A 14,944-nucleotide genomic window follows, 5' to 3' on the forward strand; every position below is an offset into this window, starting at 1 on the left:
CTGCTGATGTGATAGTACTCACCACACACAGCCCCTTCAAGTGCTGTGTCTGTTCTGCACCCCCTGCTCCCAACACACAGCTCTGACTGAGCACAGGGAGACCTGGTTTGAATAAGGGAAAGTTTTCTGACCTGTAAAGATCTGAAGGGTTGAATAAACTGCCAGTACTGAATATTCCCTCTTTATATTCCTTCTTCATTCAACTTTCCAACACTGGAGTGTCTAAGATTTCACTTGTTATTGACAATGTTTTAGGAAGCTCCTTTCAGGCAAGTGAACTGCTCAACTATGATGTTTCCACAGAATACATAAAGGCATAAAATTCCTATCTGGATTTTTGCAAAAATCCCCAATTTGGATGAGCTTTACAAGAACACTTTGTGCTCAGAGAATGGGCACCAGTGACCCTGAAACAGGGCTCTGAAAACCACACCTAACTCCCAGCAAGCACAGGAGCTCTGGCTGTGTGTTCCTAAGGTCCTGCAGACCAAGGAGAGGGAAACTCTGACAGACAGAAATCTGCCATGGATGGCTGGATCCAAAATAACTGGCTGGAAGCAACTGTGGCATGGTGGCTCATGGCAGAGGTGTCTCAGGACAGAGCAACAGATTGTTTGCCACCCCTTGCTTGTAGATTCACTAGAAATAAAACTGGAAAATGATGTCTGAGAAACCACCACCAGGAATTTGATCTTCAACATCCCAATATTGGATAGGAAGCTTCTTCAACAGCTCAGACTCTGCATAAGCTGATGTTGTGTCTTTTGTAGCTCAAAACAACTGAAAAGAAGAGAGGAGCAAAACAGGCCAGAAAACAGGAACAGGAGACCAGGGCTGAAGGGTCAAACGACACCACAGACTGAACATCAAAAGAGAGACTGATGTAATAAGCAGGACATGGAGGACTTGGGAAGGGAGGCAGGAACATCACTGCCCTCCCTTCTCCCCACCACCACCACAGGGATTAACTGTCCATTCAAACAACACACAGAGCATTATGCATTTGGTAGGAGAAAAGGCATCAAAATTCACTCCAAACAGCCCACAGAGAAAATGCAACCATGGTTAAGCAGGGGGAAAAAAATTCCTTCTCTTTGCATTTATCAGCAACACCAGCACATGAAACAAAACCTAGAACATTAAATTGAGGTAACATTACCTTTGGGAAGTCATCCAGCCCAATCAAGCAAACTGACCATCACTGCGAGTCCTACAAGGCTAAGCAAGGAAGGAGCCCCCAGGAAAGTAAGGAAAAGCTTTCCTTTAATTATGTTTCTATGACTGCTTTGAAGAGAGAAACCCACAGTAAATCAATGGTCCCATTTTCCTTTTCCCCAAGCAGCTGCAAAGTGAACAGGTATTATTGCACCTGGAAGCACGCGAGTGCAGCCTGGAGTGATGATGCAGTGAAATGCTGACAGCAAAGTACACACCTTGGCATTGATATATGGGTCAAAGGGGCCGTACTTTTTGAGTTCTTTGATCTCAAGAGCATTCTACAAAAAGGAAGAGGAAAAAGAAAAAAAATGTGATAATGAAATGGGTGAGATACAGCAACAAAGCAATGGGTGACTCCAAGGGGTGGAATGGCAGGACACAGCATCTTGTTCCAGTCAGAGCCATGGCCAGCAGAAGCCATTCCAGCTGGGATTGTTGTAACCTGGACCAGGCTCCAAGCACAGGCTCCTCAGCTGACTTCTCTCATTTAACAGGGTTCCTACTAAACAGACATGAATGAAACATTACCTGCAAGGATCATACTAAGCTCTGGATTTTTGCAAAGATCACCCCTCTAGCTGCCCTACTCAGAGCAGAACATTTACACTATGGGCTCTCACTCAGTTCTTGTCAGATTGATTGTAAGGGTTACCTGCACTCAAGCCCATGTAATCAGACTGAGTGCCTGCAGCTGTGCCTGGAGACATGATTAACCACAGCCCCAAACTGGAGAACTGTCACCAGAGACATCAGAACACACATTCCTCGTTATTCCTGCTCAGTGCAGGAATGCTAGAGAGCTGCACTACAACCAGATTTTTCATTCCATGATGTTTTAGCAGCAGTTATCCCTGGGGCAGCCTGGTGCATCGATTTCCCATCCTGGGAAACTCCACTGTGGCACTTGGGTCCCCAAAAGGAGGACTGGGACTCCTAAACCTGCCTCTGAAAGGAGTTTGCTCCCCAGCTTCTGAAAAACTACCATGAAGCAAATCGGCAGAAGGGACTCCACAGCTGCTCACCCTGACTGTGAGCTGAACTCAGGCCAGGGGTGTCTGACCCACCTGGGAATTACCTCTGGAATCAATGTCCAGGTTTAGCCTGCTGGCACCAAGGCAGGCACACCTATTTTGATTTATTCCTTTCCTCCTGAAAGAACACCTGAGTGGTTTAGGAGCTGATTCCCAGGGTCAGCAGATGTGCCTTAGGGACAGGACAAGCACAGCCCACTGCAGCTTTAGCCACTGGTCTGGGCCTGTCACTCTGTGCTAGGGAGGGTGACAGCACTCAGCTGGCTCATTCATGAAACCAGTTCCTGTAAACAAAACTCTGCAACAACAGGAATATTTGGGCCTTCCAGCAGTGGCATTTCAGAAGTTCCCTGGGATTTAAGATACCTCTGATGTCCATGGGCAGTTCCACAGGAGCCAGCCCTCTGCAGTGGACACAGCTGCCTCGTACCCCTCACTCCCTCTGCACCCCAGGCCAAAACTGTCAGCTTGACAAAAGGAACAAATCCAAGAGGCTTTTTTTTCTTGCCTGATTGCAAAAATAATTCTTTCATATTAAGCTAGGGATTTATCTGGGGGCAAGTAATGTTAAAATTATCTTAGAACTTACAAATTAGTGAACTGGAGCAAGTGCCAGAGACAAGCCAGGAAAGCAGCTAAGAGAGCACGGCCAAAGAGACTGAACAAAGCTGCTTGGATTAGTTCCCAAAGGAGGGAGCCAATGGATCCTCTGCAGAACTAGAAACCTGCTCAGCTATCCAGCAGCTGAAAGGAAAACTGTGGGTTAGTTTTAGAAGCCCAGAAGCAGGAGATCACTTCCTAAGTGTTGAGCAGTTCTCACAATTATGTGTCTTTCTATGAAACTTAAATACTTTTTCATCCTACCACTAACTCAGAACTGAATGTATTGCTTTAGGCAGTGCCCCTCTTATCCCACCAGCAAGTAGGACTTTACAACCATTGCTACTGGTTTGGGAAAGGTCAGGAGTCAGCTTCAGGATCTCTCTCCATGCCAGGGAAGTGATTCAATGATACATTAGAGAAAATCAGGCAGACCTGCTCATTCACTTTGGTGTGCGAAGGGCCCTGGTGGATGAGGAGCTTCACAATGTCAGCATCTCCCTTCCAGGCTGCCAGGTGCAGGGGGTAACAGCCCTTACAATCTGCCACGTTGGTGAGAGCATCGTTCCTCAGCAGAACCTCCACAACATCTCTGCAAGAGACAGGAGCTTCAGTGAGACATTCAGTCCTTGTTTCACAGCCCCCCTTCTGCAGCAAGGACTGAACAAGAAGTTAATCTGAACAGGAGTGCTTCAGAGAGCCTCTTGAAATGTGATTTTTAAGTGTTCCTATTAAATGCTGCCAAAGGAAATGAAAAAAAGGAAATAAATAATGCTGAGATGAGCTCAGGGAGGATCCACATTAACTCCATACAAATGGAGCTGAACAAGGGCTGAAGTCAGCCACAAGCCTCTGCTGCACAGTGAACTGCACCAGCACAACGAGGGTGAACAGAGATTTTAACTCTATTTGATTTCTCAATATCTCAGGCAGCAATGAGGAGAAACACGAGATCTACCACACTAAAATTACCTAAAAATGTGATACACACACGAGGCAACTGTAAAGTGGTGCAGGCCCAGAGCACCCTGGACACCAGGAAGACTGCAGGGACTGTCACCAGGGGAGCTCCTTTCACACCGTGTTACAGCTCATCCAAACTGCTTAGACATAAAAGGGCTTGAAAACCTCAGGGTTTGGAGATGTAACATCAGCCAGCAGTCGAAGCACTGACATTCTCCACTTCCCCTGAAGATGGAGTAGTGCTGCACCAGTGCCTCAGCTGGTGAATGAACCACACAAGGGAAGCACAAAGCACCCACCCCCTGTGACCCCAGGCTTGGCACAGGACTCACTTGTGGCCGTTCAGGGCAGCGTGGTGCAGCGGGGTGTACCCAGTGCTGTCAACACAGTTCACGTTTGGCCCCCTCCAGATGCTGCAAGATAAAAACAGGGAACACTTAGGCACACACCAAACAGGGGCAAGGCAAGGGCAGGGCTGGCACAGCTCTCACACCAAGGTGGGTGACAGCTGTGATCAGGGGCAGCACACAGAGCAGAGGGGTCAGCACATGGAATCACTGCTGTGCTTCACCTCAGCCCAGCTCTCCAGTCAGAGCTCCACTGCTCACATCCTTCAGCCATGCACAGCCTTGCCAAAAAGCATCTTCAGAGTGTGGCTATTAGACTGAACCACAAGAGACAGCAAACCATCGACCCACTGCTAATTCACACCCCACAGAAGAATTCTGGTGGCTCTGGGAAATTGTCCTTCTCCACAGCAAGAAGGACAATTTCCCAGAGTGGGTGGGTGTAAGTCAAAGACTGTGGGATGCAGAGTCTGCTCTTGGTCACCACTGTGATTCCACAGTGACTTCTCACTGCCCCAAAATCACTTCCATCTGTCAGCTGTTGGCAGTTTGCACCAAAGAGTAGGTGGTCTCTTCTGAGAGCATTAACTTCCCTCCCCTGCTCAAAAGTCAAGTAGCACAGATTGAAGTATTAACCCTGGCAAGGATTACTCCTCCCCAGCCCCTGCAGGCTGTCCTGCTCACATCAGCACAGAATGGCACAAGTAAGAGGCCAGTGCTGCTCCTGAGCTTGCTGTGGAAGGAGTCTGGTGATTGCTGCCCCTCACCAGGGCCACCACCCTACCCCAAAAACGGGCATGAAACTCAAACCAGTACATTCTTACAAGCAAACTGGAACTGCTCAGCTCTCCATCATCTGTGTGTGCTGGCCTGTTTTACACACCATCCTTTTAGGAATTAGGGGCTTATTACAAGCCCTGAAAATCCCACTTATGCTAACATGGTGCATTTTCCTGCTTTGTTTTCTTTGGGGGTAAAACCTCCCAGCACCCTCTGATCCCCAGCTGAAATGGTTTAAAGTCAGCCAGCTGTGGCTCTGTTTGAAGCTGGCCTTCTCTGAGGAATCCATTTCCTCCCCAGTATGAAATCACAATGGTTCCCATGGCCCAGAGGCTTTCTAAAACAGCAGCCATCACTGGGGGGCTGCTAGCCAGGAGCACCTCAGTGCCACCCAGCAGGAAAGGCACCAAACCAAGGGGAATCTCCTGCACACTGAGTGAACTCCACAAGGGAAGGAAGCAGCAGGCTCACTCTGGAGCATGTTTCAGTGGGAAATGGAAAGTCTGTCCCTGTCCCTTCCGAGTGACTCCTGATCTGCAGAGCATTATAAAAGGCTTTGCAGTCTAGAGAGGAACCCGAGCTCTGCTAGAGGAGAGGCAGCTAAGGGGAAACTTTATCCAAGAGGACAGGCAAGTGAGCCACAAAATCCAATTTGCAAAGGATGAGAGGCTTATCCTGAGGCATCCTGCATGCCACACACCATCCTGTGCTCCAGGAGGATACACACATGCAGATCTATACACACGTGCAGGGCACCTCCAGCACTGACAACACTGTTCACAGGATGATGGCTTAAACCACATGCAGAAGGGCAGTGAGACACCAAAAACCCCCACTCAGGGTGTGTGGGAGTGCCCTGCCCCATCCAGCCTGCAGTCCTGGAGCATGAAGGGACTGAGCAGCACTCAGCTCTGGTTTGTTCCTGGCAGTGGGCTCCTGCAGTGTGGTTGCCCAAATAATTTATTGCTGGATTTAACATGGCAATTAATGGTTAGAACTAATGCCATAAAGCCTTGTGTGCAGTCTAGAGCAGTTCTAACACTGCACCTGTGCTGCCTTTGCTCGGGCTGGAACCTGGGCAGTGCCAGCGTCCCGTGGTTTTACACATTAAACCGAGCTGTGCTTGGAAGCTGAGCTCAAAGTGCTTGAGGGTGAACACATGAAAAACCAGCAGCAATTAACACAAATGTTTCTTTCAGCTGAAGTTATGAAATGAGGAAAACCAGGGTCAGTGGTGCAGTGGGCAGGGCTGGGGACCAGAGCCTGGGGCATCTGTCCCCATTGGAGCGTGGTGTCCCCATGATAAAACATTTCCTTAGAAATCTCCAGGTCAATGCTTCACAGTAAAATGCAAAGTTTGTTCAAGGAGCTCAGAGGGGGAGAAAAGCTGGAGCCCAGCAGGGAGCTGGCCCAGCAGTGAGCGCTGGGTGCTGCAGAAACCAACTGCCAGGATCTAAAGATATTTAAAAAAAAAACATCTGCTGTGTCCTCTCCTCCCCTTTGCCTTTTTATTCCTGCAAATAAAGAAAGCCTTTATCAAAGAAAGGTCAAATCACCCATAAGATCAGACTGGAAGGATCCAAAAGGAGAACTATTTATATTTAAATGTGGGGACTGCAGCAAAGTACATCACTCCCTTCCATCCTCTTCCTCTTCAGCTCTGCCAGAAAGGCCATACAGTTCTCCTGAGGTATGGAAAGGGAGTGCTGAGAAAAGCAGAACACAAAGCCCAGAACTCTCTGTGCCTTTGGGCTGTTTCTGTTTCTAAACAGAAACCCCAACTGCAGCACAGGCAGGAAAATGCTGTAAATACAGGTCCCCAGTAAAAGTCTGGAGCCAATTTGACCACTGCTGCTTTTTAACTGCTTTTCTCCCTCAATTGCCCCAAAACCCCTTCACATCAAAGAGGGGGGTTACTTTTCCCCTGTGGTCTCTGTTCTCAAAGCATTACCCAGGTCTCACCTGCCCTTTGCTGCACCAGGGCAGCATCTGAAGATGTTCCTGATGACATCTGCTTACGACAACTAAGACTGAACATTGAGGACATCAGGAAAGGTCTGAAAACAGCAAAATCTGCTCCATTTAAACTATTTATTGTGCTCAGTTTTCTCTTTCTCTATGATTCAGCAAGGCCTTAAATAAAACTTCCTGCTTGTGAAAACTGCTGAATAAAGCACATGCTTTAGGTCACAGTAAAACCCCAAAGTACCTTTAAACAGGACCACATTTGTCCTCTTCCTTTTCCATTTCTTTCTTCCCAACTGCAGTAGTAACTTTTCTCCCAAAACCTCCCCAGGCAAGGAGCTAAAGCAGGGCCAAGCCTAGAGAACAACGTGGTGTTTTCAGCTCCAATGATGAACCTTTGGGGCTGGTTTCTGGTCTCACTAACATGGGTCAAGGAAGCACCAGGAGAGCTCAGGGTGCTTCTGCAGAGCAGAGCCTGTTGGACCCCCTGTATTTACACACTCAAAACCAAAAAGCAAGATGAAACATGAGCAAACTGGAGTGGCTTGGCCCAAAGGCACCAGGAAGTTCAAAGCACTGGCCCCAGATGTTTGTGTACTTCACTCAAAGCCTTGGAGACAGAGTGTCAGGAGGGCAGTGAGGGCTGGAGGAGGATTCCCTGGAGTCCATTGCCCAGAGGCCTCCACAGCAGGTCAGTCACACATCCCAGCCATCCCCATCCACACAAGCACTGGATTCCTGCGACCCTCCTTGGTATTTCCTGCTTACAGAGGAAACACAAACAACCCAGAGCCTTTGGGCAAGGCCTCAGGGTTTGGAAGCTGCTTATGTTTTTCTGAAGTGTGAGGAAGGCACTGCTGCAGCCACCCTGCCAGCAGGCAGGGTTTGGCATGGTAGGACTCCAACAGAGCAGGGACCCTGCTTGTTAAGCACCCCAACCACCAGATAATACAACAGCTTTTATAAACAATGGCTGATGCAAGGCTGGAGGAGATTAAAGTTATGTATTGCTGGGGTAAGGGACTCTCAGCCCACCCTGGCAGGTTTTGAGAAAGCCCAAGGAGAGCAGCTGGGCAGACTCCAGCTGCTGGAGTGGCTGCAGAGGAAGCCAAACCATGAGCTTCTGCACTCCTCAACTTCTTGGGCCAGATTTTAATTTGCTATAAGAAAAGTGGGTAGATTTTCCTCAAAGTCAAAGGGGCATGAGCTCAAGTGCAAGGTGCCAGAATGAGGAGGGAAAAGCAGGGATCACCATAAAGGCAGGACACAGAGAAGTGACCCAGCTCTCATGGCACATCACAACAGCCAGAACGAGAGCTGCTGAGCCTGGGCTCTGTACTCAGACCCACTTCCAGCAGAGGCACTGAGCAGGGATTCCATGAAAATCTCAGGTTCAGTCCACTTTGACTGACACCCTGCAGTGGTCAGAGCCATGCCTGGCCCTCTGCAGAGCCAGAGCTCAAGCTCTCACTTCACCAGCTCATTCTGAGTGAAGCAACAGCTCTCAACAACAATTGCCAACAGCTCCAGCCTCATTGCCCAACACCTGCAGACAGTTCAGCCAGTGTAAGGTCAACAGGGTGCTGTGAGAAACCAGCATTTCCACCAGTGGAGCAACACTGTGCAGCAACCAATCCTCTGATGGCCAAATGATCCCTTCTCCCTTGGAAAGGAGCAGAGCCTTTTGTTCCTCAGGTGCAGTGGGTGGCCAGGAGCAGGAAAACTGCACGGGTTTGTGAAGTGACAGCAGCCTGTGAAGGATCAGTTCAGGAACTGAGAGGCAGAAGGTGAGCTCATCTGCTTCCCTCAGAACCTGCCTACCATCTCCCACTCCTCATTTCCAGGGGAGGCTGGTTTTGGTCAGCACAGACCCATGGCAACCACACATTTAACTCCTGGGCTTGCAGCTCACACTAGAAAGGAACCAGACAGGGTTCATCACTAATAGAAATGTGTCCATCCAAGCTAAAACCCCCCATTAGGAAGAGGTGAGTTCATGCCTTATGGATGGCTCCTGGCAGTGAAAATGCATTTATTTAAACTTAATGCATGGTGGGGGGTGGCAGTGGGGACAGAAAGGCTGGGTCAGGCGTGCAGCTACATCAGAGAATCCCTCTGAGCAGGGGCAAATAAAGAGCTGCAGGACAGGAAAAATATAGGTCTGGCTTGAGTGCATATGCTGCTCTTTATTCTTAAAAGCATTGCAGGCACTGTGCAACCCACTGCCATTAAGGAGCATTGATGACAGGCCACAGAGCAGGAGCAGCCTCACAACACTGGCTCTGACCTCAGGGCCAGGGCCAGGCAAGCTTGGCTGGGAGAAGTGCAAAAAGGATCAGCCACTGAGTCAGAAAAAACCAAGCAGGGTCTTTGGGGTCTGATGTGATGTGTGTGGCAGCAGGAGCATCCCCCTGTCCACACCCTGGCCAAAGGCAACATGATGGCAGGGGAAGAGCAGGGAAAATGGGAAGGCAACCACCCAGCATGGAGATGGGAGGGTTTGACATGGAGTCTGGTTCATGCAAGGCAGGAAAGCGACCCCTAAAAGGAGACAGAGATTTGACAACACTTGCCAAATGCTGACAAACCTCTCACTGATTCTGTGCCCCGTTCTCTTCTTTTGTATCTGACTAGATGGGGTTTTGAGGAATAGGAGCAAGAGGAATCAAAACATTCCTGCAGAAATTCAGTGAACTGAGCAGCATTATCAAAGTCATAAATCAATATCCCGGAACTGCAATCAGGAACCAGAGCACTGCTCAGGTAAACATTCCTCACTTTCCATTTGCAGCTCAGCTCTGCTCCCACAGCTCTGGAGAAAATGCAGAACAAAATGAGAAACGTGAAAGTCAATATTAAAAAATAAATAAGATGCAGGGAAAATTAGCAAGACACATGTAGATAGTGCAGGCTGCTGGGTTCCACTGAAGCAGAATTCCTTAGAAAGGTGCCAGACTTTCCCTTGGCCTTCCCTTCATTGAGCACTTCCAGAGAAATAGAAGGAAACCCTGGGCAGCCACAAATTCCTGATCAAAACCACCAAGCAGCTGATGCTGCAGCACTGAGCTGGCTGCAGCTGGCAACCTTGCACTGGGCCTTCCCTCCCCCTTCTCCTTTGTGAGATGATTTAACAAGCTGCAGAATCCCATGGGACATGTCAGCCAGCCAACAGCAATGGAGCATCGTGTCTGGAGCCCAACATGTCCATCTGTGCTGCTCCCTTCTGACAGGCACAAAGCTCTGAGCTTGGAGTAAAAATGTCATCAAAAGGAACTTGTGCAGAAAGAATTGTGGTAGAGCACATGCCCTCCCCCACCTGCCAGGGCCCTTGCAGGGGATGGATGTGTCAATTAAGGGTTTTGGGATGGCAGAAAATGCGTCACCCTCAGCTCACTGTCAGACAACATCAACACACCTCGAAGTAAATGTTTGTTCCCAGCACCCACAGAGATCTGATCCAATACACATCTTAGTGGAAATGTGGGATTTCTAGCACCTTGCACTTATAAGGGTATGGGGATGGTGATACTTTATTTAAACATGGACACCATCCTCCTGGTGCAGCCTCAGACCCCTCTATAGAGACACAATAACCACGCCATGTTCTCCCCATCTCAGCACTAAAAACTTCTCAAGGTCTGTGTGTTCTGCCCAGCCAGCCATGCTCCAATGCTCCTCTGGGCCACCATGGCTTCTTCTGGCCACTGGCCCTTCCCTTGGTGCCATGTCACCCACACTCACGTCCCCCTCAGCCTGGCTGCTGCCCACCCTTCCCAAATCTTTCTCACCCCTTCCACAATCCTGCTCATACCCCTCTCATCCTGGCTGCTGCCCATCCTTCCCAAATCCTGCCCACCCCTCCCCAAATCCTGCCCACCCCTCCCCAAATCCTGCTCACACCCCCAAATCCTGCCCACCCCTCCCCAAATCCTGCTCACACCCCTGGCTGCTGCCCAGCCCTGCTGCCTGAACACTGAACCATGACGTGTCTGACCTGGGGCAGATGATGAAAAGCAGGTAAATAGGCCAAGTCAAGCAGAGACAGAGATTCAGGGACCGAATTACCCCTTCCCTACAGCAATTAAAAAAGCAAATGCAATTATTTTGTACCAACAACTGCACACAGAGTGCACTTTTGCCTTAGGGAGACTGAAAGCAGTGAGACAGAGCTTGGCACGACATCCCCCTTCTCCTGTGACATTGCCCAGATCAGTGACAGGACTCTGAATCGGTGCTGGCCCTGCAGTGCTCAATTCTGGGAGCATGGGAAGACCCCAGGATGCTGGGAGGGATCCCTGGGCTGCAGGACACCAGGACAGGCAGGAGAAACACAGTGCTGGAGTGAAAAGGAAATGAGCTGCTCTGATACCAACCAGCAGAATGACAGGATGAGAAGCAAGGCCCTGCAGGGAGGGGGGACTGGAGGATTCAGAGCCACAACAAAGCTTCCACTGAAGCGTTTGGAGCACACTTTACCCTTGAACAGCCCACACCAGCAGCCCAGCCACTCACCCACATGGCTCCATTTAAGCCTGTACCAATCCCAGCTCCAGCTTAACCAGGAGTCCCTGAGGGCTAAAGAAAGACACAGCAAGGAGAGATTAACTGGCAACAGTTCTGGACACAAACAAGGCACCACACAGCACTGACTCCAGAGACATTCCTCCTTGATGAGCTTTTTAATTGGGTGCCCAAAGAGCAAGTGACAGGGGAAGGAGAGAGCAAAGACAGCGAGAGCAGGAGGGCAAACAGAAGTGACCCCATGTGGCTCAGATGGGAACATGGGGGACACACCTGAGCTCTGTGATCAGCCCTGCTCGTTGTGTCAGCGCTACACGGGCACAGAAAGCCCTGACTTGGACCTAAGGAAAAGCTCAGGAAAAGAAGGATGGAAATCAGAAAGGACATCCTTTTACTCCAGAAACATCCCTGAAATGCAGCCTGTTAGAGAGCAGGATCAGGAGTGAATGGCCAAGGCAGGAAATGATTCCCAAAGCCCGAGATAGCTGCCAGGAGTTGTCATTACTTGTCTGTGCTATCTGTACAGAGATAAGGCTGGAGCTGACAAACACGAGTGCTGAGAGCTGAGGGCATGAGCCAGGCAGTCACACAGAGGGATGGAGCTGACAGTCCTGCCCTGCTCTGGGAGCCCTGGCAAGGGCAGGGACCCTCCCCAAGAGCTGCCAGGGGCAGCTGCACCCACCCCCAGTGCTGGAAAACTGAACCAGTAATGGAACAGGCAGCAAAGAGAGATGTTCCCACATATTTCATGGTGGATCTGCAGCTTCCAGCCCTGGTTTCACCCAAATGCCAGCTCTGACCCTGCCTACAATGACAGCCTCAAACAGCTTTTCCTCACCAGAAAAAAAACTCCGTTCTTTGGGGAACATATACAACATAAGATGTTCCAAACCTCTTGAAATATTTCTGCACACTTCTCTGCAAGAATAACAGACCCAGCTCTGAGCCTGCTTTCAGCAGCAGAGCCTTTCCCAGCTTGACATTTTTAATGTACAGAAGGAATGTACATATGCCAGTCAGACTCCTAAATATATGCAGGATAAAACTCTCCATGACTTCAAACAATTTCAGGGTTACTGTGACTGTCCCAGCAAATAATTATATCTCAGCTGTAACAACTCACACCCAATAACAACCAGGATCCTCAGAGCTTTTAAACCAATTCTCTTTAGTCTTTATTTCCAGTGAAAAGGAATGTCAAGGTCACATCCTGTTTCACTCCTTCTGTGAAATAATTTCTGTTGAGATTAGAGGAAATATTTCCAAAATGCCAAATCCAGCATGAATTCCACACATCCTCCAAGTTCCATTTTCAGCTGTTCTGACTCAGAGCAGATGAGCCACAGGAGCTCAGACACAGCTTCACAGCCTGCACCAGGCTGAAAGGAGCTGTGAAAGGAGCACAGGGGCAATGCAGTAACTGAAAATCGTGCAAAGGTGGTTACTAACAACACTCCAGGACAGGCACAGGTCATCCATGGGGATCACAGGATGAGCTGAGGTCAAACATCTCTTACAGGGAGTCAACTCTGACAGAGCCCCCACTGTGCAGTGAAAAACCATGGCTAAAAAATCACTGGAAAGAAGCACCAGGAAAAAACCAACACAAGTCCACAGAACACAGTCTCCTATTTAAGCCATCTGATGGATTTCACTGTCCTTGTAACAGAACCAAGATGATGATGCAAAGCTTTGAAGTCTTCAGAGCTTAAGGCTTTATCCTAATCCTGTTCCTGATGCCTAAAAAAATTGTGCTGATTCCTGAAAGTGACAGCAGTCAGGAAGAGCCTGTGGAGCCCACCTGGGTCCCTGCATGGGGGTGCTTCAAACCTCAGCAGGCACCCAGCCTCCAGAATCACATTCTGTTCTAAAATCTGGCATTTTGTAATGCCAAACTTGGGTGGATTTCTCAGTGTCTTAATTAGGATGAGGCAAAAGTCAATTCACCTAATTTCCAACGCACTTTAATATTAGATTTGAAAGACCACCTATGATATCTTCAGCCTTGCTCGCCTCAGGAGTCTGCACAACAGCAGGCACTGGGATTAGATAAAAATCTAATGAGATAATGTATTTACATCATATTTATGGCACTCACTCTCAGACAGGGTTTTGTTCTCTTGTACTGAGGACTGTCCTCAGCACACAGCACTGCAGACACTTCCTTTGAACTGGAAAAACCTTGAGGTTTATTTTTAAATCTAATTTCCCTTTAAAAGAAACCATGTATTAAAATAACAAGGGAGGAGTGTGAATGTACCTGGGCTTACCAAACCTAAACACCAACTCCAGCTCAACTTTCCTCCAGCTGAATATCTCAGGCTCCTGCAGAGTGTCCAGTGAAGCCATGCACACACACTCCTCCTGTAATTCCCTCAGCATCCTATGTCAGATGTACAATCTGATTTTCACCTGGAATCCTCAACAGCCACATGACAGCAAGCCAAGAATGTACCTAAACACAGTCCCAGCACTTTGCATCCTGCAGCCTCCCAAACATTTAAAGAGCTCACCCTCACTAACCCTGGGGAAACAGCCACCTCAACATCCTGCACGTGCCAGAGCCAGCTAAAATCCTTGACTTAGGAAAAAGGAAAAACCACACAAATCTACACACTGCTGAGACAGAAACAGTTCCAAACTAAAGCCCTTATCCAGCAGGCTGGAGGCCCAACTGGATTTTCTTCCAGGATACAAACAGCTGCAGGAATCCCTGCTGAGCATCCAGCACCACATCCACTTAAAGGGCAATTGAAAAAGTTTAACTCCAATCTGATTCATCCAAACTTCTCAAAGCTGAATATTTCTCATTGAGTTACTGCACCAGGACAAAGTAATTTAGGATTCAGGTCTAGAAACGTGCTGTGATGTCATGGACACCCAGGTACCCTGTGGCATTAATGTGGCCTGACCCAGGGCAGGGCATTTCCCCATCCATGAGGGTGCAGGAGCACAACTTTATGGAAGCAGGACATAAAGAGCTCTGAGGCTCTGCAGGTTTTGTGTAAAGAGGGCACATTCACACACTCCAGCTCAAATTTCATTCCAAAGGCAGCTGACACCTTCCTGCCCTGTGTTTATTGGAGCCTTTGCCCCCTCCCCAGCCCCAGGCTCAGCCAGCCCAGGTGCACCCGACATTTCCAGCTCTGTTTTCCTCCCTCCTGCAGACAGCAGCTGTGTTCACTTCGCCAGTCGGTTGCTATAGAAACAAATCAATCCTCAATAGTTTTATTTTTACCAGTTTCTGTGAAATAGGATTTATCTCATTTCCATGACTAAGCTGTACTCTGGAGTGAGCTCTTTGGGACAGTGACAGTGCCAGCTCAGCAGCGGGCAGAGCTCGTGCTGCAGTGACAAGAGCAAAGAGCCATCACCCGTGTTCAGAGGCACCTTCTCATCTTGAGGACACTTCACCTTGAAAGGATTCCACAGGCAGAGCACTGCAGCACTCCACAGCTGCATCTGAGGAGCAAACCGAGCAGGGGTGGATGGCACAGCCCGGAAAGGCAATGAGCTCAC

General features: G+C 49.0%; 1 protein-coding gene across 6 annotated transcripts in view; it reads right to left on the bottom strand.

Moving 5' to 3' along the window:
- Nucleotides 1-14,944, bottom strand: part of ANKS1A (ankyrin repeat and sterile alpha motif domain containing 1A) — a 73,789-nt gene that overhangs the window by 53,621 nt on the left and 5,224 nt on the right. For 4 of the 6 annotated variants that reach the window (XM_054648562.2, XM_054648561.2, XM_077190508.1 and 1 more), the window contains exons 2-4: nt 4,145-4,225; nt 3,285-3,441; nt 1,434-1,496 (exon numbers count right to left, since the gene is read on the bottom strand). In XM_054648562.2, the coding sequence (XP_054504537.2) occupies nt 1,434-1,496; nt 3,285-3,441; nt 4,145-4,225 (301 nt within the window). Of the gene's footprint in view, nt 1-1,159; nt 1,311-1,433; nt 1,497-3,284; nt 3,442-4,144; nt 4,226-14,944 lie in introns of those variants that run through there. The other 2 variants (XM_054648563.2, XM_077190509.1) reach the window with 2 other exon arrangements.

Source organism: Agelaius phoeniceus, chromosome 25 (genome assembly GCF_051311805.1).
Source record: "Agelaius phoeniceus isolate bAgePho1 chromosome 25, bAgePho1.hap1, whole genome shotgun sequence".
In the NCBI taxonomy this organism is placed as follows: Eukaryota; Metazoa; Chordata; class Aves; order Passeriformes; family Icteridae; genus Agelaius; species Agelaius phoeniceus.